At 38.4% G+C, this 24,023-nt stretch overlaps 1 protein-coding gene across 1 annotated transcript in view; it reads left to right on the forward strand.

Annotated features, from left to right (window-relative positions):
- Positions 1–79: 79 nt before the first annotated feature.
- The window catches only part of Dlp (glypican dally-like), a 139,871-nt gene continuing 115,927 nt past the window's right edge, over positions 80–24,023 (forward strand). The window contains exon 1 of the mRNA XM_072002913.1: positions 80–525. Within this exon, the coding sequence (XP_071859014.1) occupies positions 375–525 (151 nt within the window). The 5' untranslated portion in view covers positions 80–374. The remainder of the gene's footprint in view (positions 526–24,023) is intronic.

Genomic DNA, 24,023 nt, shown 5'->3' on the forward strand with positions numbered 1-24,023 from the left:
CGTAACTATCGTGCCACAAAATTTGAAGTATCCTCTTCCACTCAGTGCCTTCGAGTATCGCGCATGCGTGTGTCGTTGTCGGCACGCGTTCTTTCCACGAGTTGTTCAGTGCGCTTCGAACCAGTGGGGAGGAGGTATTACATCTGCTATCGTCCCTCTTTCACGGATATTTACGGCGTTTCTTTCAAATTTTGTTTCCTCGATTATCGAAACCATCGTGGCGCTACCCATTTCGAATTGTCAAACGTGCTTGCCAAGCCGAGTCACGATTACGAAGTCACTTTCCCGCGAATGTACAGGCGTAAGTGTCGTATCCCGCGTATTTGTCGCGTCAGTTCGTGAGTGTATCGCGGGTGTCCGCCACGGGAATAATTATGAGTGGTATGTTGTCGATGTTATGTGTTATCCTGATCTTTAGCGTTACGACGACGACGGTACGCGCCGGATTGAAATGTGACGCTGTTAAACCTTACTTCGAGTCCCAAGGCTTTCCGGCCACTGACATTCCCAAGGAGGCGATTTCGTGTAAGTTTTTATCTTCATTTTCTTACTCCGAAATCGATTGAATTTACGTTTACGAATCGTTACGAATCGTTTGCACAAATGGCGCGAATTGTGGAAAATTTGAAATTTACGACGTGATTTGAGATTCGTAACGGTAACGTCGGATTTCTTGAACGTTATTGGTGAAAATTAACAATTAGAACCAAAAATTTCAACTTCGAGCGTGTTACGTCATAACGCGTTCTAATCTAACAATAATTTGTAAAAATGGCGCCAATTCCGGAAAATTTGTAAATCGTGACGTAATAATAGTGTAAGATTATTTCAATGTAATCGGTGGAATTAATAGTGAATTTTTATTTTACATTTTTATCAAGAATTTCATTTCGGGGCAGATTACGTCGTAACACGTTTTAAACTAAAGATGGCACGAATTTTGGGAACTTTGAAATTGTGACAGGTTAAATTTAAACATTCACAATGGTAATGTCGGACCTCTTGAATATTATGGCAGGAAATGGTTAAAGTTAAGATTCGTCTGATTATTTCGAACAGAATCGTGCATTCAGCAAGTTTTTATATTTCATTTCATACTTTTTTATCGCTTAATTAAATAGTGTCGTATATAACGAAAGGATAAAAAGTGGATTAGAAATGGAATTCCGATTTAGTTTGCGTTAACTTGTTGAAAAGTTTCCCAGACGAGTGAGAAAGAAGAATATATGATGAACGGATGAAAAATAAACGCGGAGAAAATTAAAGCTCAGAATTAGAGTGGCCGGGCTCATAATTCACGGCCATTCATGATTTATCCTGCAGAATTTCGTTGAAGTGATTCGCAAAGAGGACACGTTCAACGAAATATTTATGGCCGATGAATTATGGGCTGTGTTTCCTCGCGAAGGGGCTGCACGTGGAGAAAAAACGAACGGAAGAAAAATTCCGAGAAGTTCTCACGTCTCGAAACTGGATACACAAATGTGCCTTAGCTTGCCTCGCCCGTATGTTTGCGTGATTAACTATCGAAGACTTAATGAACGAAATAAGCACTTTATAACGCAGTGCATTTGAACAACTCCCGAAATGTTTACAAAGTGGAAATAAATTTTTACAATATTGTGGCTACAAATTTAATGAAAATAATAGTATTGTTAACAATTTACAGTGATTACGAAAGGTATTGGCACGTACCCTAATCTTTTTATCACGTTTTCTATACATTTCTTTTCTGATAGCATTAATTTTTTCCAATCGTATGAAAGTAATATTAAATTTTGTAACATCGAAGTTTGATACGCTTGAACCTATAATACCGATCGAGCAAAAATAGCCCAAAGTCGTTTATAAAATAACGTAATTGAAAATTTCATGTTTTATACAAATTATTCGTGTTGGTTCACCCCATATAGGGAGATACCTTGGTTTATCACTCGGCATATACATACATCGTACGAGCACAAAGAACCTGTCTGACTTTATCGGTTAGTGTAATCACAAATACGTTCAGCTTCGAAAGTATATTTACTTGCGCCGAATAGATAATAAAGGATCTTGCGTTCCGTTAGCGTGATCATACGGCTGACATTCTTTAGAAATGTTACTCTCGAAAATCATAAAATAGATATACGTTCTTGTTGAACTTTTAGGTTAAGTTTTTTTACTAGAAAATAGAAAACATATACAACTCTTGCATAGTGCAAAGGATCGATTCCTGAATTACTTTCGTTACGGAGATTCGAACAGTGAACATCAGAAAGACAGAAAAAAAAAAAAACGGGTATAGAAAGTATTATAGGGATAACGTTCTAAAACGATCTTCAACCGCAATGATTGTCCATTTAATAACGTATGAATCTAAAATTCGATGTCTTCGTCAAAGTCGGAATAAAGGCAAGATTAACAAAAAAAAGAGAACAAAAAAGGAAAATAGTTTCAGAACATATAGCTTGTTTCTCGTGTCACAGATTACTCAATCTGTGTGCACGAGAGCATTAGACGCGCATTCCGCTCAATCGCGCAGCCATTTCACCATCCACGAACACTTTTATTTCTGACTTGTTTTTGCATATAAACACAGTCGAGCTTATCGGTGAGATGAAAGGAGAGCCGTATGGGTTTCGCGGGGCAGATAAAGAACCGTGGAAGAGCGCCAAGTATTAACGGTATACGAAGCAGCGATACGCGAAGAACGAAATGGCAGAAGAAAAATAATTCGAGGCGTTTCGCGTTTTATCGCGTCGTTCGTGTCGAATGTGCACGTTAACGCGTATGCGCATGCGCGACAGGAAGTTACAAGAGTTTTGACACGATTTACTTTCTATGGGTAGTAATTACGACCGATGATCGTTGGTTTGATTTTTCTGGGACAATCGCGACAGGAAGTAATGGCGATCCGGTGGAAGACAATGGGTGCGATAGGACGCGGGGTATTAGGGTGTGTTTAAAAGAATAATTAACGGTTTTGTGGCGTTGCTTTTCACGGTTGCTTACGTTTCACAATAATAATTTATTGGGTGGGAATAATTGATTATCGTGTATTAGTTAGAATTTAAAATAGATTTATTTATTTTGCTTCTACGTATTTGATGTTTCACATCGATCGATTTAAACGTTCGATAATTTATTGAATGAAAGTAGCTACGATCCAGTTGTAGTTTAGGATAGATTTAGGTATAGATAGGATATTTCTTACAAATATAATTAGTTATCATTACCAGATCTCTATCGTACATGGCTTGAATATTCTCGTACATCCCTATAGGTATATACATATACGTACATATACGTACATATATATATATACATATTTCTTTTCGCCATATATATATATATGAATTGTATATATATATATACACATATTTCTTTTCGCCATTTATATTTCGTACTATATTGTGTACAATTCATCTGATGATTTACTAGTTATTTTTTTCAAGCGCCAAAATTTGTTATTCCATTATGTTTATATTTCAATTAATATATATATATATATATATATATATATATATTTCTTTTCGCCATTTATATTTCGTACTATATTGTGTACAATTCATCTGATGATTTACTAGTTATTTTTTTCAAGCGCCAAAATTTGTTATTCCATTATGTTTACATTTTAATTAATATTCCTTTACGTTATCCGGTCGAAGACTCTTCGTGAGGGCTGGTATCGATTCCTATCGTTAGATACTTGCCATTTGCCGCAAACCTGATCGCGTTACTTCATCAAAACTCGGGACCAGCTACAAGAGTTTTCATCAGAAGCTAGAACCCGACTAAACTATGGACGTTGCTTAAACTATAACGAGCATAATTTCTAATCAAAGGTGTTAATCGTCCGTCTTTATCTTGCTTTTCGCTGAAGCCGACAAGTCGGTGACATGTCCCAAACTGCGATCGGTTCGCTTCAACCGCACCACGAAAACTAATTTAAATCAATGAACACTTCCATTTAATCTGTCCCTCGATTTCATCGCGTTAACGCGATCGTAAAAACGCGTTTAACAAGTAGTTAGTAAGTGGACCGAGGATGGAAGCATCCGGGGACCATTACACCCTGGCCCCGAGTTTTTACTTTTACGATCTTCCTCTTTATCTCCTGTTCAAATTTCATTTTTTCCTTCCGTGTCGTCTACCTGCTGCAATATTCGACGAACAGCTGTCTCAGATCTCTGCTACCTGAATTTTCAGGCTTATTATCTCGACACGGGTACCGTTTTAGCTTTTACGACGCTAGAAGCCGTCGCGATGCACGCCGACTAGCTTTTCCCTACTCGATCCAATGTCGTATACGTTGATTCTTCGTCTTTAAAAGGTGAGTATTTTTCCAATTGTTGGATCAAATGGACGGTAAATACTTTGGTACATTTACTCTCACGTTAGTCACACTTGGCTGAATCTAGATACGGGTATCGTGATAAGGATACGTCGCAAATTAAATTTCGTAATTACGTAGTAAAAGGAACTTGTCGTTCGTTGTATACTCGCGTCATTTTCTCCCTGAACGCAGGCGAATTACAAAATGCCTTTGTCCATAATAATATTAATTACAAAGGTTACCGGATAGATCTTTGTAATTTGTAATTTCAATGTACAGAGATGGTGGCCAGCAGGCTATCGATCGATAAAATATTACGATGATTCAAAATTTAACCAGATAAACGAAAAAGACATAGCGTTAATCTGCTTTTTCATAATTACAAAAGAAATACGAAGATTAATGACACGACGGCTCGGTGTGTTTGATTACAATGCCAGACAGATCAAAAGAAAAAAAGAAGAAAGTTTTTACTTCTTCAAAGTATGGAAGAAAACACAACCGAATGATACGAGAGACTTCAAAATTTCCTTGAACGAATTGTCGAAGAACGACCTATCTGATTTCAGCTGGAAATTTTAGACGATTGAAATCAGTCAGTACCTCGATGGTGGAAATGGACTTTGATAAGAATTTTGTCATCGGTGGATTAAGGATCAGATCTGTTCACGAAACGACGAGAGAATTAATCGCATCGAGTGCCTCGAGCAACAGTAGGATTTTGGATAATACCAAAGCCGGCTCGTACTCTCGTAGAATGCTCCTTCATAGCCTGTTCAACACGCCGGAACATTTGTTAGCGTCTACGGTGATCCTAAGTCCTGACGGAGCAGCCGGAGAAGCCGGTCGAATGGGATTTCTTGCCGGTCTTACGAACCGCGTCGATTCTATCCGGTGGATTCTTTACACTGTATGTACGACGTACGTGAATAATGAAGAGGGAGCAGGAAAGGTTCCCAAGGAATATTTATATTGAAATGTTTTTTGTCCCGGTAATTCCTGTCTAATATTCTAACGCTTTCGCCTCTACTCAAGCTTCATTCTCCTTTCTCAGCAGCGATATCGTGTTCTTATAAAAATTTTATTTACGTCCAGCTTCGTTATCAGGCGTCTATCATACTTCGACGTACAAATGTAAATAACAGCATCGTATATCACCGTGATACGATATTCTCCTCTTAGGTGTGAAAATATAACAGCGACGAATATCGACTCGAAATTTGATGAAAATAAAAATGTCACGTCGCTAGCCACGAAAGTACTTAATTGCTTTACTAACACCGAATATTTAATCAATCAATTAACACCGAATTAATATCACAAAGAAGAAAAATTACGTTCTAGTGGAAGAATCAACAATTTTGCTGTAAATTGGCAAAGCGACGATAAAATAAAAAGTAGTACGATAACCCAGATATATCTATACGACGACAAAATTTATTCCAACTACCCTAACGTGAAAATACAAAGTATCTTGAGCGACCTCCCACGGGTCTTCCGACTCGTTCATTATTCATTCAGTCGAATGTGAGAAAGAAACGATCGAAGGAACTTTTTATTCTTTGCTCAACTCGTTCTGGAGAAACGGAGGAACAATGGGGCGAAATAGGTCAGAACTAGTCGTAAACGTGGTCGAAACAGGTGTTGCGAACCTATACTAAACGCTGTTTCTTTCCCGAGGGTGTCCTCGAGAAGTATAGAATGGAGCTCGATGGTCGAGATCATCGAGAAAGCGAGCATTACGAGAGCTTTCTCAGGCTATACGAAAAGTGGATTCTACCGATGAGTCGGCTGAAAATTTTCTACGATCATCCTTCTTTCTTTTCTTCAACCTGGCGAGAATATTCTTCCTCGAAAGACCTACGGGATATAGCGACTTTAGTCGTACTTTGTATGTAAATTGTCCTTTGCGTCGTTGTTCTCGGTTCGAAGCGAGCTAACGCTCTTTCCGCTTAATTATTCGTGGTTCTTTTGACGGAATTTTATTGTGTCGAGTTCTGCCTGTTTATCGCGAGACTAACCGAGATTTTGAAGAAATGGTCGATCGGTCTGCTTTGTGGCTAAATTTCGCGAAATGTTGATTTCTTTTATTTGGTCGTGGAGACTGCAAAGGAAGAACGCGATGGTTCGTGTTTTCTATTTTTTACAGAGGAACAGTTTTAAAATTCAGTACGTTGTCGAAGAATTCCCATGTTACCAAAATTGTTTTTACAATGTTTTTAAAATACTGTTCGAGTTATGATATTAAAATATCGAAAATATTAATTATCAAATATCAATTATATCTTTGGCCTTGGAATATTTTCGAAAGACTTACACGTCTTTGGATCTAACAGGTTGTTACCCCCCCCCCCTTAACAGCTGTTTAAACATAAAGTGACATTAAAATCAGAAAATCAACAAAAATATACTTATCGAGATTTTCTCCTCTGATCTTCATGCGAGTACAGCTGTTGCGTTGGTTTTTCGCTTGATATCTTTTGCTTATTTTATTTTTAATATTGTGGTAGGTCACGTCGAATATCCATCGTATCGTTCAAGTTTGAACAACCATTAATCATCGAAAATTTGATCTTCGACGATAGATTTCGCATTCGGTAGGCAAATAAAATTTTAGCACGGTTTATCTTCCGCTTTGCCGTGCTTTTCTGCTATCTTCGGTACATTGAAATAAACCAAAAACAAATTCTAGAATGAATCATCGCTAAAATTTCTTATTCCCAGCGTTACAGTTTACATTCGGAAAGACGAAGAAAATTTGATTCGAGTTATCTTTACTGATTTTTTCTGTTGATGTTAGAATTTAATCTTGAAGTTAAGATTAATAATCTGTGGAAGACACAATGTTTGTGTTAAAATAATATTCAGTGATTATTAAACAGAACTACAGAACCAAATGTATATAAGCGAGTGATATAATTAACAACGTATACAAGAATTGTTGATCGTTGGCCAGTTACTCTCAGACTAGACTTAGGTAGTGATCCATGATCCTTTAAATACTTTCGAACCCCACTCTCTATACAGTAACGAGTACGATCTGTGTAAGTGTCCTGTTCAAATGCCTGTGTGGGTGTCTGTGTAAGGGTATTTGTGTCTATGCGTGATATATCGTTGTATTCCAACAGTTGACTTTCTTTCAAATCGAATCTTACTGTCGCCGATCTCGGAGATTAATTGGCGCTGCCCTTCGAAATATGTTATTATTTACTTTTTCCTGTTTGGAAAGCCAAGAATATTTAGATTAAACTATAGATAGATCGTAACTGCGAACAATCTTCTTCGGATCTGTCGTGGTTTTCATCATTTTTACCAAATTTTAGAAAATTTTCTATTGCAATTATTTTTAATCGCGCGTTACATACAAATTTTGTAAAATACTTAGATAAAAGTGGAACAAGTTTTAGGAGAAAGAATTTCAACAGGTATCGATTAGAACACTTTCTCGATTACTTACAATGTAAAACGCGACGGTAGTCAGATTGTCAACTCAACTTGTTCGCGTACGTAAAGTGAAATTGATACTAGATGCTATTACACTGTCCGAGCAATTGATTTATGGATCGTGTTATACTGGATCGAGCCTGATAAACGATATGTTCCTTCATTAGAAGCGCAGGAACCGGCTACATTAATTGTTGTGCCTTTTAAGGACCAGGTAAGACAGCCACCTTCTACGATTCTCCTCTTCATATTTTCTTCTATCTCTTGATTGATCGTCGATCGTTACGCGTATTGAATATCGTCGAGCCACGATAGTTTCTCCTATCTTAATTGCAGTACGTTTCAATAAAGCGTATTTGCATTCCGATTACGTTGTTACTTGCTTGGGGAGTTCTAAATCGAGATAACCTTCCCCGTGTTTCTTAATTTATGAACGCAGATAAACAACGTTGTACATATTTGCAAACGTTCGTTAAAAACGTTTAATCTCCATTCGCTATATTTTGTAGGACTTTCGTTGGATTCGATCGGGGCCGGTGTAAGGCAAGTTCAGCGCGTTTTGAGAGACCCCGCGATCTACGAAAATTATTCAATTAAAAAACTCCGATTTTGATTAACTTTTTACAGAATGATGATACCATTAACAGATGCGAGACATTTTTTTAGTAGCGACGATTCGGTTTAAAGAAGTGAGAGAAATCATGAAAGTTCGGTGTAACTTTATAAAGTCCTCATATCCTGGAGACTGCTTTAGATAAAAGAATCCAGGCGCTTTCAGAGAAATGTACGTTTTAGAGAAATTAAACTATACATCGATAGTTTTTTGCAAAGGTCATACATGATTACAGATTTTGTACTTTCATTGAACTTTTTGTCCCTTGAAAGCGAATTATGGGTGCGAAAAAATATTACTTAGATTTGTTTAAAAAACTGTTTATAAAAATATACAACATGTAAGAGCATTTATAAATAAATAATTCGTCGTTGTAAAATTTAAGGATTTGAATGTGTATTCGGGCCCCGCAAAAGGTCACGTCGGTCCTGGATTCGATATTCAAGTAGGAACTGAATATCTTTATCGTAGATTCTTAACGGAAGACGAGATAAATGCGAGAAACGACGTATAAAATTGGTATTCACGATCAGAGGATTATGAATGTCAATGTTCTCTATATGATTACATACGAAGATTACGAAGAAAAGTCGCGTTGAATCCATCGCTGTTCGTTTTCCGATTTTTATGCCAAACTGTAGCTAAAAGGGAGTACTTTGATACGTCGTTGTTGAAAAGAAAGGCACAATGTATATTGTCTTTCGTTTTGCATAACAATACATACAAAGCGAACTGTACGCTTTACGTTTCACGAAAAGGAATAATCCTGCTACAGAGACGCAAGAGTCTCATTGACACGCGCGTCGATAAGACGGATTCTTCGTCATCCTCTGTTCGTTACACGCTTTTGTATAAACATATGCAAATACCTTCTGGCGGCGAATCCTTTTCCAATGTCTTTTCGAATGTGAAAAGCATCGAAACACGGACCGGAACGATTCGTTGGTTGTGAGAAATAGTTGCCTATAAAGGAGTCTGTTACTCGTGCGACGTTTCTTCTCGGTTCTTTAATTACCTTTCTTTATCCTTTTCCAAAGCAAGTTCTCGCGCAAGGGTAAGAAAGTAGCCTGTAAATTTCCTAGGAATTCTGATAAATTGTACGAAACGGTACGATAGAAGGAGAAAGGAAGATGGCGAAGGCAACAATGTAACGATCGTCGGTCGCACGAGTAAGTTGTGACAGTGAACAAGTTCTGGAAACTGGCTGAAACACGTCGTCAGCGACAGCGACAGCAACAGGACCGACGTAGATGTAGAAGTAGCGACGCGACGCAGCGTGGAATGCAGAAAGGAGACTTTTCATAAAGAGATACGCAAGCCAGGCCTATGCTCGTCTATACAGCCAGGCACCAGGCCACGCTTAATGGTCGCCGTTGTAACTTGTAATTTTTAAATAAGCAGTCCTCGCCGTGGTTCCATCGGATATAGCCTGGAAAGCAGCTCACCTTGTTTGCGTTCGTGGTCGTGCGATCACTTTCCGCTCGATATGCGCTGAAACATCGTGCATGCATACACGACAACAATGCGTACACGAACTGGACATATTTGCACGATTCTCTATTATTTATGTTCCATTGCGACATATATACGTCTCCTTCCTCTCGTTGTTAATGCAAGAATTTTGAAGCGTGGAACGTTTCATAGAAAGAATTTTAAATGGTTGACGACGACAGGTCACGTCGATGATGAAACAAAATTATTTCATCGACGCATCGATCGTTGTCGATATAAACACGCGCGCTGTGATACATTTTTAATATAAAAAGAATAAAAAGCAACTTGTCCTGTTTTATTATCAATTTCTCTTCTCTTTCGAGGATCAAAAATTGGAAAAACACGAAACTTGGCAAAAAGTTCTGCATCTTCAAATTAGAAATTCTGATATGGAGGGACGAGCATCATACAGAGAGAGAGAGAGAGAGAGAGAGAGGTCGTGCAAAGATAAAGGAAAATGCATATACATCGATCGAAAAATGGGAAATGTGGTTTTTCTGTGTGTCGCACGTTCTTTCATTTTCTATGCAAACTCGCCGTTAACAAAAGGGGACAATTTTTTTCTCTCCCTTTGCTGAGAACGATGACGGAACGTAGAACTTCCTTCCCCGTTATTTTCGTCGGTGATCGGTGATACAGGCAGTAAAGTGTCGTCGCTCGACGTTCAAGGGTTTTCCACGTCGTGAACACGGCCTCGTGGCTCCCTGAAACCGCTACTTTCTCTCAAGGCCAGCCGCAGACCTCTCAGCGCGTTCCTTCTTTGTAGGTTTTCCGAAAAGCCAGTTTGTTCGTGTTGGACAATCGGTTAGCCTGGACGAATGGTCATTTTTCATTCGATTCTCGAGTTTGAAGGTCTTGAAGTTTCTTTTCCTTTTCTTTTTTTCGCAACACTTTGTAACGCCGTGCAACTTGAACCGTGGCTCACTGCAAATATAACTTAGAGTTTGATCGAATAAGATGAAAACAAGAGCAGGACATCTTTATATATTACAGCGGAGTTGTCGCGATATTAATATCACGTACACGCATGCACACAGCAATTAATAATTCCTAATTCCTAGGTCAAAACTGAGAAACTACGATCAATTAGGATTTCCTGTTTCACCAGTTAGCTTGTTATAAATGGATATATGTATAGATCCGAGTATACGTAAAGTAATTTAATAAAAATAACGTGACAATTTCATACGTCTTCGACTCAGCTGCTACCTCGCGACTAACTTCTTGCTATCCACGATCGGTGCTGCATGCTAATTTTATCGAGACCAGCGAAATTCCACTGTAACAAAAAAAAGAAAAAAAGAAGAAGGAGAAAAGAAAAAAAGAAAAAGAAATATTCAGAGTTAATTCAGAAAATCCCCCAAAACGCGTCACTTCTGTTCGCGTATAGAATACTTTATAATTTTGACCGAGTTTGTGCCGTCTCTCCTCTCCCTGCTATAACTCTCTTTCTCTCTCTCTCTCTCTCTCTCTCTCTCTCTCTTTCTCTCTTTGGAGCACAGGCTTTCTCGAAGGGAAGCGATCCACAACGTGCTTCTGCTACTTTGCACACCGATATTATCTCGTCGTTAGAGTGTCGGTGTGCACCATAGTGCTCTGACGGGTATCATCGCTTCCAGGCTACGCGACCGGGTGTCTTCCTCGACTAGACTATCGAGACTGCGTCATTATGCGACTTACATTTTACCCGAGATAGAGCTACGCGAGCACCGCGTTTATCCTCGATGCGTCCTTGTCTCTCCGTACTCGCTAAAAGCTGGCCTAAGGACTCATTGTCGTTAGGGAGGACGTCATAGTAGGAAACACGCTTCTGTCCCTGGTGAAACGAAGTTTCGTCGCTGAAAGTTATCTATCTGGGCTATGGAGTGGAATTTCTGTCGGTTCCCGGATGGGGAAATTTCGTGGGGGGAAAGAATGGTGCAATTTGCATCGGGATTGCGTCCCAATTGCTTTCCGCCGGAAGCCCGAGTTTTACCGAGTACGACTTCGTTCTTTTATTTTCGAATTTGTTTTGTATCCCTTTGTATTTTTCCTCTTTTTTTTTTCTTTTCGCTTTTAAATGTTTTACGAAACTAACTAATCTTCTTTGGGAAAGATTTGTTTGCCGAACAAAGAAACTTGAGATATATCGTAAAATGATACAAAGAGTGGTGAAAGTGTTAACAGGGTAAAGATCTGCATTGTAGGCTATAATTCTTTAGGAAAACTGATCTCTCTTAATAAATTATCCGCTTGTTGTATTAAATCGATCGCAAAGTTCTACCGTTTCTGTTCTTTAGAGAGGAAGTTGTCTTAATTGAAATTAACCGGTCCTTTAATATCGTCGTTTTCTATCTACGTATTTATTAATTCGTTCATTTTATCAATTTATTATTTCATAGAACGAGCTGATAAAGTTTGCCAGCGAAACGTACTGCGAATAATTTATAACAAAAAGAAACTAGCACAAGAAACGAAGTATCCACGAAAGTAAAATGCTTAATCCTGTGCAATGATGATATCAGTATTCTAATTGAGCAGTGTGTATAGCAAACGCGGAACCTAGAAATCCGTATCCCCTTGGGTTAATTAACTTTAATTAAGACGACAAGCCTCGGTATGCCAGTCATGTCAGGTAGCCGAGATGAAACCGGGCATAAATATGATATTCCGTTGCTCCTTTAAAGCTTCGGCTCTAATTAAATGGCGGATCAACCTGTGTTCGTTCGCGCGAAGCAGGTATAACGCGCGTTTAATCCACAGCCGACGACTGATCTCCGGTTATGGATTAGGATTCCTGCTGATCATTCATCGCTCTCTTTTTATGCCTCTTGACAGCTTCCTTTTTCAATTTATTCCTTTAAATCTTTTTTTCCAGTCGTTACTCCGCTACTGTTTGTACGTAAGGAGCTTCTGAACTTCTGCAGACTTTAGTCTTGCAAATCTTTGAATTTTCGAGTTTGTATATTTTTACATCAGGAGGGTACAGCGTTTACGAGATTCAAAAATTACCGCTGTTGTATTTTTGTTGTATTCAGTTGCACAACGATCGAATTCTAATCGTCGAACGCTTTTTAACTTTCCTTTTTTCTTAATAGATTATTTTTCAAAGTTTCTTTGTCGGAGCAGAATTCTTCGCCAACATCTGGAAACTTTAATTCTTCGGATCTCTTTCTTCGCTATTTCTCAAGTGCTCGAATCCGAAGATCTCAGTCGATTTCACTTACTTTCATTTTCAGCTGCACACACCATAAACTCTTCAGTTTTATTATCTCGGTATCGAACGATCCATAAAACAGCGTATCGCAACGAAACGACAAAAGTAATCGAAACGCGAGTTGCAAGGTAAATTTTCGAGGAAACTGTGTTCGAAACATATTTTTATTTACAGCGATCGAGTTGATCGCTATGGCTTCTGAACGACACCGTGTTCCATGGCAAACTAGACGACTGATCCTTCGCAGATTCACTCTTTACATATTCAGAACTTCTCTGAAAGCTTCCGATTGCAAACAGCAACCATGTGAATCTCGAAAACATTTTTAATCGATTAAAGAGAAGTTCGTCATGGTTTTTCGCTCGTGGAAACCCTCCTAACTGCGTTAGTTTCCCAAAGCTTTCAATAACAATCGAGCTTTTACTCGAACGAATGAAATCCACAAACCCATTCGAATCGATCAAAAGCGCAAGATCTCGCTGAAAGCTGGCGGAAGGCAAAAAGGGAAAAAACGAGCGCGCGTCGCTCGAAATCGAGGAGTCAATCGTGGAACGTTGGCCCGGTGTGTAATGGAGCCGCGTGTGCAGGTGTAAAGAAGCGTATAGGGACGTATAATGGCGGTCCTGTGGGGTGTACGGGAACGCGTAAAGAGAATTTTCCATGCGCGCTGATTAAAAGCCTCCTGCACGACCACGCCGGTATTTACTACACGCTCCGTCTTCTTTCCGTTTTTTCCGTGGGGAAAAAAAGGAATAAAACTGAAAAGGAAAGGGGTGGGGAAAAAAGAAAGGAGAAAGGAAAGTCTTTTTCGCGTCGCAGGTGGCGGCGCGGTCGATCGTCGATGCGAACTCGGAGCAGAAGGGCACACAAAACCGGAAAAGGTAGAAGGCTGCCGCGACTTTCGCGCTTCACCTCCGAGAAATAGAAATTGAACCTGACGTTTCCACGCTAAACTCCCTCGAAGACAGAAAAATCAGTCTTTTGTCCTGCGACTCGATAGACCTGGCCGCGTGACCCTGTTCTCCCTCTTTCTCTCTTTCTTGGTTCCACGCATTTCTAATCCGTTGGGACTGAAGATTTGTTTCCTTGCTGCAACTTCGATGGCACATTTAAATTCCACCCATCACGTTCTTTTTCTTTGCGATCCTCGTGGAAGATTCGCGGTGGAATTTTCCCTTCATGACGCGGAGAGAAGTTAGATGTTTGAACCGGAATGGATCATCAGGGATTTGAATGGAATTCCTACGACTTTGTCGCGTCTCTCTTAAATTTCTGTAGACGATCGATGGTGTAGTTTTTCTCGTACCGTGCGTGCGGTTAGGTTGGAGGGTCGCATGGATCATCTGACGCCTGAATAGTCTAATTTCTAAAGGTTCCTTCTAAAACGCGTAATACGGGTCAACGTTGTGCAGGTTCTTTTAAATAGAATTTCTTTCGAACGAAAGTTGAAAAATTCTATTTTACCGATTTTGTAGTCGGCTTTTTTTTTTATCTTACGACGAATTCGATTGTAAAATTTAGAAACTAACTTCATGTCGCGGCGAAAGATCAAAAGTTGGAACCGGTTAATTTCCGATATGTCGTAAAGATGATTAAAGGAATTCGTACGAAGAAGACGATGGAAATGGCGATCGAAATGGAAGCGACGATCGATCGAATCGTGCCCGGTTCGCTTGCTGTTTCTCGCCGCGTTCAAATCACCGGATGGACGAGAGAGGTTCAGCTTTATAGTGGCTTCATCGTTCGAAGTCAATTACCGTAAACGTTCAGCCGTTCACCAAGTTTATCAGGGATATATCCGCCTTTACGACTTTCGTCGTACCAAGAATTTGCCTCGGGACGTATACACACCGGTTTCTACACGGCGTTATAAACATTTAATCGACCGGTACAAACCTGAAACTTTTATAAATATTCATGCACGACACTGTTAATCAGTTTTCTATTTTTCCTACTTAGACCCGATTCTGCTATTCCTCCTTACTTATGGGATTGTTACAGAACTGGTTGATAGGATTAACTCTTGTCACGATGTTACAGAATTACGCAGAAACGCTTTGCTACGGCAAAATTAGACGTTCGTTTGATCTTGAAGTTGCTAAAAAGTTGCGAATTACGAGTATTTGATTTTTCTTAGATTTAACAATAGAACTACCACACCAGTCAAATTAACTGATTTTACAATTCTATTTTAAAGTTCCTACTTCACGTTACATTTTTTTTTCACAATGATAATGACTTTCGCAACGATAATTAAAAGAATAATATAATGAGTTTTATTTTGTTTTTTATGTACTCAAACTGAAAATAATTTTGTATCAAGGCTACTTATACCGATACCAGTGAAAATGACTAGTAATTGTCAAAGTGTAAAAGGGTCCTGCGATCTGTTTATCGAACCCCGATTAACCAGTTTCTTCGTTTTTTACAATTTGCCACACGTTTTTCAAATTTTTGCCGCGTATCATTCAATACGATGGTATCAGTTATCAGGAAAATTCCAAATCGATCGCTAGATGCTAACATTAAAAATACCACAGCGGTCAAAATGATTGATTCTACAATTTTATAAACGTGTTAACCCTCGTTTAGGGATAATGATTCCAGATGGCTTAATAATACCAAAAATCTACTACATAACATGGAATTGTTTCTGTAAGAAAGTAATAAATCAATAAATATAAAAATATTCTATTACGTATTTTTTAAAGACCAGTCATTTTCACTGATTTTGGTAGAAATAGCTTCGTGTTAACTACCGGTAGTTCTAGCGTTAAATCTTACGCATCTGCGCGCCTTCTGTGTAGTAAACCTAAGAAATTATCAGCGAGTTGTACAAATATTTTCAATTATTAAAATTAATTTTTCAATTATATAAATTCGAAATTTCTTCACGCGTTCGTCGCGGAATTTTCAAGCGGATTGAGAGAACGGGCACGTCGAAGATCCGCTCGTCGCTGCCGTCACGAGTCTTTCGAGAAAATGAGTTTCTGCTCACCGTTCCTTGCCGACTCTACAATTTCTTGCAGCCACGGGTGTCGGCAACTCTGTCTTCGCGCCGCAGATCTCCATCCTTCTGAAAAGTCCTCTTATTTCTATATATAGGTATTCTTGCGTGGCCATCATCGATTATCGATTTTCTAATTTTAAATCCTATCTAGGCAATTATTCTTACGATGTTTATCGGCAGAAAATAAAGCGAGAGTCGAACAAGTCTATAAAATGGCGTCTTAAACACCATTGGTAATAATATCGAAAAGCTGATTCTTTCCAACGTCGAATGCTTCTGATCGATCAGCGAAAATCTTTGTTTCTCAATTATTAATCGTTAAGGTTATTTGATGTATGTGAAATCGAAGAAACGCGTGGATCAATTGTAAGGTATTATAAGTATATATATATTGTGAATATTAAAGTACAAAGTGTGGAATACAATGTAAGCTGGTCCAGATCCACACGCTAGCAATGTTACCCTGAGACTAAAAGAACCCCGAAGTCAACGTCGCACATGTACCGCTTATGATCTATCATCGACGCATTCTTTTGTCTATGCGCTATCGATGGCCTCGGCGCTTGAGAAAACCGAAGACCAGATGTAGAGTTTTCTTAGAAGTGGCGATCACTTCAACTTTAATAATCACGATTTATTTCTATATAGAGATTAAATTAATCGATATTTATTCTTATAAATTAAACTAATCTAAAACGAGTGAAATAAAATTAACTGAACGAATGCCAGTATAGAAAACGAGAGATCTTTCTAAACTGTTTAAGACGTGTTAATGATAATTCTTGGCGAGTGTTTCACCGTTAGAATACCGCACCTTTAAGGGTACATTCCCTGCCACGTAATATGGCTTCCAGGGACCCTATCGCCATGCATCCAGTCTATTCTCGCACGCTTCTTTCCACCATTGTGTCTAGCCCTTGCGTTTGCCTTCCACGTTATTTTTCTCCTCTCGCTATTACTCGCACTCTCCGTGTGTCTATTTTAAACGCAAAAGAGTTAGAGACGGAACGGGTTGTCGGTGGTTTTGTTCAGCTTTCGTTTAGTCGATACATTAATTTTTGTAAACTTGGTTTGCTCGAACAGTAAATCGTACGAGTCTTTAGTTATTGGCTTGGCAATTAAGTGATCGCGGATTTTGTCATTAGGTGGTATTGACAAAAAACGCAATCGCTTAGTGGCCGACTCAATAGCTTCGTGAAAGGTAATTTTATCTAAAAGATGTTTCTGTCTTCTGAAATCGAAGATTTCAAATATGAAAAGAGCTTTAGCGATTGATCGCTGTTCCCGTCTATTCTCTAATTGTTCTCGCTAATGTCACGTAGAAGCGACCCACGATCTTCGAGAGGACTAGATTTCGTAGTTACAGCCGGTTAATTAATTTCATTTCGTGGGATCCTGCGGCTTGAAGTGCGTGCCCTTGGTTTCGTGGCTCGAATAACAAGCGAACCAGAGCCACGATGAGAAACAGAAGGAAATCGCGTACTACCCCGCTGATTGATCCAGCTATTTTCAACGAAACTGGCTCTCCTAATTACGAAACTTTCTGTTGATTCCTAATAAACATTTATATCGTTTCTAAGCTTTCTACGTTATCCTCTGTCGCTCGCAATTTTCCTAGATATTTGAAATATCGTGGAGCTTGCTAAAGGTTGTGTTTCTATTTCATTCGTGTTAACAAACGTTACGTCGATTTTCATGCGAACAACGTTCGCGTAATAAAAGCAAAAGTGTCGACGTTTGATTAAATAATCATCGTGCAATTGCAATTTTTCCGTAATTAAACAACGTGTCGTATTTTTCAATTTTTATGAAATATCGTCAATGAAAGAGAATTACGAATTCGAGATCGATCGCGAAAAGAAAGAGAAGGTGGGAAATCAATGCAAATAAATCGATAATTGTTAGAATTTAATCTTGAACTTAAGATTAATAATCTGTGGAAGACACAATGTTTATGTTAAAATAATATTCAGTGATATTTATTAAACAGAACTACAGAACCAAATGTATATAAGCGAGGAAAAATTTGATTCGAGTTATCTTTACTGATTTTTCTGTTGATGTTAGAATTTAATCTTGAAGTTAAGATTAATAATCTATGGAAGACACAATGTTTGTGTTAAAATAATATTCAGTGATTATTAAACAGAACTACAGAACCAAATGTATATAAGCGAGCGATATAATTAACAACGTATACAAAAATTGTTGATTGTTGGCCAGTTACTCTCAGACTAGACGTAGGTAGTGACCCATGATTCCTTAAATATTTTGAACCCCACTCTCACAGTAACGAGTATGATCTGTGTAAGTGTCCCGTTCAAATGCCTGTGTGGGTGTCTGTGTAAGAGTATTTGTGCCTATGCGTGTAACATCGTTGTATTTCAACAATAATTAACAGCAAGCAAAGGAATACCGGTGTGAAATATCATTCGGGATAGTGTACGTGAAAGGGAAAAGGAGTCGAGCTCGTCTTGGGCGAGAAGGTCTGAACAAAAAACGACGTCGGTGCAATTTCGACGTAAAATGAAATCCGGTCCCTCTTCTCGAGCGGTAAATCTAATAATTCTTAATATCTCGAATCCTGTGGCGCAGAGGCGTGCTTTCGAGACGCAACGCGGGTGGTTTCCGCAAATGAAACATTATACGTGTCCAGCTCTCTACGTGCTTCAGCCTGAATTAATTAATAATCTCGGAAACTTGCGTAGACAAAACCACGATTCGGTTAAAATATAAAGATTTGAATATCGCTCGAATTTTGTAATATCGTGCAAGAACGAAGAAACGCGCGAATAAGGCGAAAAAGTCTCAAAATTTTGTAACTGGAAATTTCTAGGAATTTGCGCAAACCAAATATTTGTCCAGTCCCGTGTACCTTGTACGTTGAATCATAGATCGATAGATGAAAGAATCTTTCGATTGGAATAAAAGAACTTTGTACAATGCTTGCATCTCTTAACCCTTTACCGACCGCTGGCGGTTCAACAGCATGCTCACGTCCGACCGGCAGTTCAGGCGCAGATTCTCCCTGGCGCTGGCTCTGTTTCGGTTTAGACTCTCCAATACCATTCTTTTCGTTCATCGCGAACGATAAGTTTTTCAAATTGGTATAAAACTGTGGTACGAAGCAAGCAAGTGGTAAAGCAAGGTACGTTAGTACTAAATAACAAATTACTGCTCAAATAATGAGAAAGATTGTCGGCGACAAATAGCCGATTAATCGACCATTGATCGGTGAAGTGTTAATTACGAAAGGAAAAGACGTATGTATAATACGACAAAATCTCGGAAATATATATATATATATACATACACGCATACTTCGTTTTACGGCTAAAGTAAAACCGATAAAAGGGAAGTGAAGACGGCTAGAATGTCATAAAAGTTCAAATTATATTGCACGTGCATATAGAAAGGAAGATGATACTGTGTACTGGTGTAAATATCCGAGTTTTGTACCGTGCTCGCTCCAAGAACCGGAAAACTCGTCGAGGAATCCACTTAGCTCGATAACAAGACGCTGCGATATAGCGAGAGGGAAATTCGAAGGAACTGCGGGATTTACCGTAAACGCGAGAAGTAAGGAATATATAATACATATTCCTTCCTCTGTAAACGCGACATGCTTTTCAATATATATCGGTAAATCTTGAAATTGATGTATCAAAAGATTGCATCTATCGTTTCGATAACAATTATCACCGCTATTAAAGTTCCCTGGACAAATATATTTTTCCGTGATCCGTGAAAGAAAATTGGGTAATCTAAATATTAGGAAAGTGTCTTTCTTTCGAAAACGTGTTCTTTCCAACAGTGCACCTTCGTACAAACGTGAAACCAAATAAGGGAACATCATAATAACGAATTCTCAAAATTCATCGAATCACTATCCGCGCATGAGAATACCGACTACTCCCTATGGAAAGTCACTAACAAAATTAAGAAAACAATAAAAACAATCCCAGCAATCAGAAAAATGGACAACACATGGGCCAGAACCAACGAAGAACAGGCAGAAGAATTCTCAAAGCACCTACAAAATATATTTTCGCCGTATGAAATTAATAACAGCATCCCTGGATGGCAAACAAATGAAGAAGTGGAAAATGCCAGCAACACAACTGATAAACGCTGCACCATACTCAGCACAACAGCGCAAGAAGTTACAAACTTAATTGAGGCAACAAAGACAAGTAAAGCACCAGGATTTGACTTGATCAATGGGAAAATCTTAAAAAACCTTCCCCCAAAGGCAATAAGACTAACAACGATAATATTTAACGCAATTCTAAGAATACAGTACTTTCCTACACTATGGAAAATAGCACAGATAGTGATGTTACCCAAACCAAACAAAAACCCACATTTAACTGCATCCTACAGGCCGATATCATTACTACCTGCGTTTTCCAAATTACTAGAGAAAATAATATATAACCGCTTAAAACCAACAATAGAAAAAGAAAATCTAATACCGAACCATCAATTTGGATTCAGGAATAAACACTCCACAATAGAACAAGTGCATAGACTCGTCAATGAAGTCTTACAGTCGCTTGAAACAAAACAATACTGCACAGCACTCTTTATGGATATCGAAAAAGCATTCGACAAAGTTAACCATGAAAAACTTCTTCAAACAATCAAAAAGCAATTTCCAGAACAAATCTACAAACTACTCAAATCTTACTTAAACAACAGAACCTTTGTAGTAAAAATAAATGATGCTTACTCTGAAATTAAGGATATCAAGGCAGGAGTACCGCAAGGAAGTGTCTTAGGACCAATATTATACACACTATACACGGCAGATATACCAATAACTGTCAACAGCAAAACACTGACGTTTGCGGACGATACGGCCATACTAGTGAGGCATGCAAATCTAGAAACGGCCGCCGCACTACTACAAGAACACATTACAAAAATAGAAAAATGGCTGCAAAACAAACAAATAAAAGCGAACACCAGCAAGTGCAACCACATAACATTTACACTTAGAAAAGGAAAAACACCAGATATCCAACTGAACGGCGCCCACATAGCACAAACAAAGCAAGTCAAATATCTAGGAATACATTTAGACACACACCTTACATGGAAGCACCATATAAAATCAATAATAAACAGAATAAGTGCAAAAAGGAAGCAGATGTACTGGTTAATCAATAGAAAATCTAAATTAAGCATAACGAATAAACTAAATATATACAAAACAATAATCAAACCAATCTGGACATACGGAGTCCTACTATGGGGGATGGCAGCAATGAGTCACATAAGCAAAATAGAAATAGAGCAAGCAAAAATTTTAAGGACAATAGTTAATGCTCTATGGTACGTCAGAAATAAAGACCTACGAAAAGATCTAAAAATTCCAACAGTCAAAGAGGAAATCGCTAAAAATACAAATAGATACGCAAAAAAGTACAAAGAAAGACTTGCAGCACACCCAAACCAGCTGGTTGCTGAAACAAATAAAACCAAAATAGAAAGAAGACTGAAGAGGAAGCATCCCGCAGACCTCGCAATAGAGATGCAATAGGAAACCTAGAAGATGGAACCCCGCTGGGGGTAACCATCCACATGCTATATTTTTATTCTTTAAGCTATAATATTTTACCAAATGGACAAATTTTCTGGACAAATTGTAAAAATTTTAACAAATAATCAAAAAAAAAAAAAAAAAAAAAAAAAAAAAAAAAAAAAAAAAAAAACGTGAAACCAAGTCTGTGAAATGTCGCGGTGTTTATCTCAACAGTAATTCGACAAAATAATATAAAACAAGAAAAGGTTGTGCGTCTATTATTTCCTCATAAAACTAAAGAAACTTTTCGGACAACCCAATACAAGTTGACTGTTTCGCTGCTTTCACGCTTTCAACAAATCTGAATAAATTCTAAAATGTGGATAAATAGTTGATTAAATTAGTAAGTTTGATCGTATTGCAGAGTTCAGGGTTATATTTGAAAATGTCGAAATTCGGGTAACTCGATTAACACTTTGACTGCCACAGTGGTCATTGGTGACCAGAGCGCTTGAACTTCTTACAATTGTAAAAATTGAATGAAAATTGATAGTTAGGGTATTTTGAATATAACCGATAAATATAAGATACTTTAAAACAAAAAGTGCCCCATTGAACGACTAAACATTTTTATTAGAACATCGATAAAAAAAAGAGAACAAATTTTGCGTCTAACTAACTGTGTTTGCATCCATATCTTTGAGGAGTAATCTACGAATATTATTATAAACATACCTCAGAAAATAATCTTAAATGCTGCTTTATAATCATATAATTGAAGTTAGAAGCGTGCACATACCTTACTGTTATCTATAGAATGAGCAAATACCGTTTACCAATATCTTCTACATGTTTCAACGATATATTCTGCACGTTTTGCTTACGACGAAACAACGAATGCGAATGGTTTGTTGAAATAAACGAAGCCTTATTATAATATGTCGCTATAAACTGTTAGCAAGGCGCCACGGTGGTTATCCGTGACCATCAATAAGATAAACGGTCCATTGGGGAAGAATGTTGTCTTACATCGTCAAATTACTATTATTTTGCCATTATATGCTTTGAATAATAAAAATACTCCCGTGGCGTCCTGAGCGAAACATGTGATTTCGGCGTGGCAGTCAAAGTGTTAATCTCAGAATTCTCAAATCTGAAAAAGAATTGGTGAAATTTTCACAGTACGTACGCGCGAACAAACCTCCATCCAACATACGCGCATTTTCATTCTACTACATATTCTACTATTTCCCGCAAGCAGCATGAAACATGCGACTTCGGCGTGGCAGTCAAAGTGTTAACCTTACCATATCGGGAAAATCAATGTCTCGGGCTAATCTGTATCTTAGGATATCCTTTTACGAGAAGCTTTTAGTTGGAGACAGAAGCGACGGGTTTGATCGCGAGGAATCTGCACGGATTCCGCTTCGCCATGGTCGTTTTTGTAGAGGGGTTCGGAAGCGCGTGCATGCGTGCACTTTTGTCGTGGCGGCGTACAAAAACCGCGCAGTAGAAGGAAATTCTCAGGGGACAACGCGTGCGTAGGGTGCCAACAGCGTCACCAGAGAGCCTCAGGAATATCCGGTTTCCTTCCAGAGGATGTGCATTCTGCGGCCAGTATTCACGCACACAATCGCGTGCATGCGTGAATTTCGCGAGACAGATTCGGAGGTAGACGTTGGTGAACTTCCATGGTTTCGGTTCCCATGCTTCGTCTTATCCTGGAATCGTGTCTATATTTTCGCAGGAAGTGGCTCTGATCGAAGCTCTTCCTCTTTTCAATTTCTTCTTCAATTTCATCTGGATTTTTAAGGGGGAAAATGTTTAACCGTTTGAGTCCGAGGGATCTTTGAAAAAACAGGGTCGAAAAATCCCGAACAGCGCGATGTCGCTGTTTTATTCAGTAAAAATTATCGGGAAGATAACAATGAAATACAAAATACCGTCAGTCGTCCGTAGCGTTCAAATGTACTGGGACTTTTCGACACAAAATCTAAACAACGCGATCGCGCTGCTTGCGACTCAAACGGTTAAGAGCGATAGGTATTAAGTTATATCTTTTATGTTTCATGGACAGCTATTCTCAAATATTTGTGTTTATAAAGGTGCTACAAATATTAATAAAATATCCTAAGGAAATAATAACGTATTAATAATTCGTACATAGTTTTGTAACGAAAAATTTATAATTCTCCGAGCATCGTAAAATATTCAAAGATTTCAATTACTTTAATAAGAAGAAACATCAGGTTGCTTATATTTTCCGGCTTTATTTAGAACTCTATTTCTAACTGTCTGTTATCGACAATGTGATAAGTACATAATTTACGAATTAAACAATTTCCTATCCTCTAAACATCTTAGTCTGAACATAGAAAGGGTTGAACTTTCAGGATCGTCATTAGGATCGCTTGTTCTTTC

The sequence above is a fragment of the Bombus fervidus genome, chromosome 5 (genome assembly GCF_041682495.2).
Source record: "Bombus fervidus isolate BK054 chromosome 5, iyBomFerv1, whole genome shotgun sequence".
Lineage (NCBI taxonomy): Eukaryota > Metazoa > Arthropoda > Insecta > Hymenoptera > Apidae > Bombus > Bombus fervidus.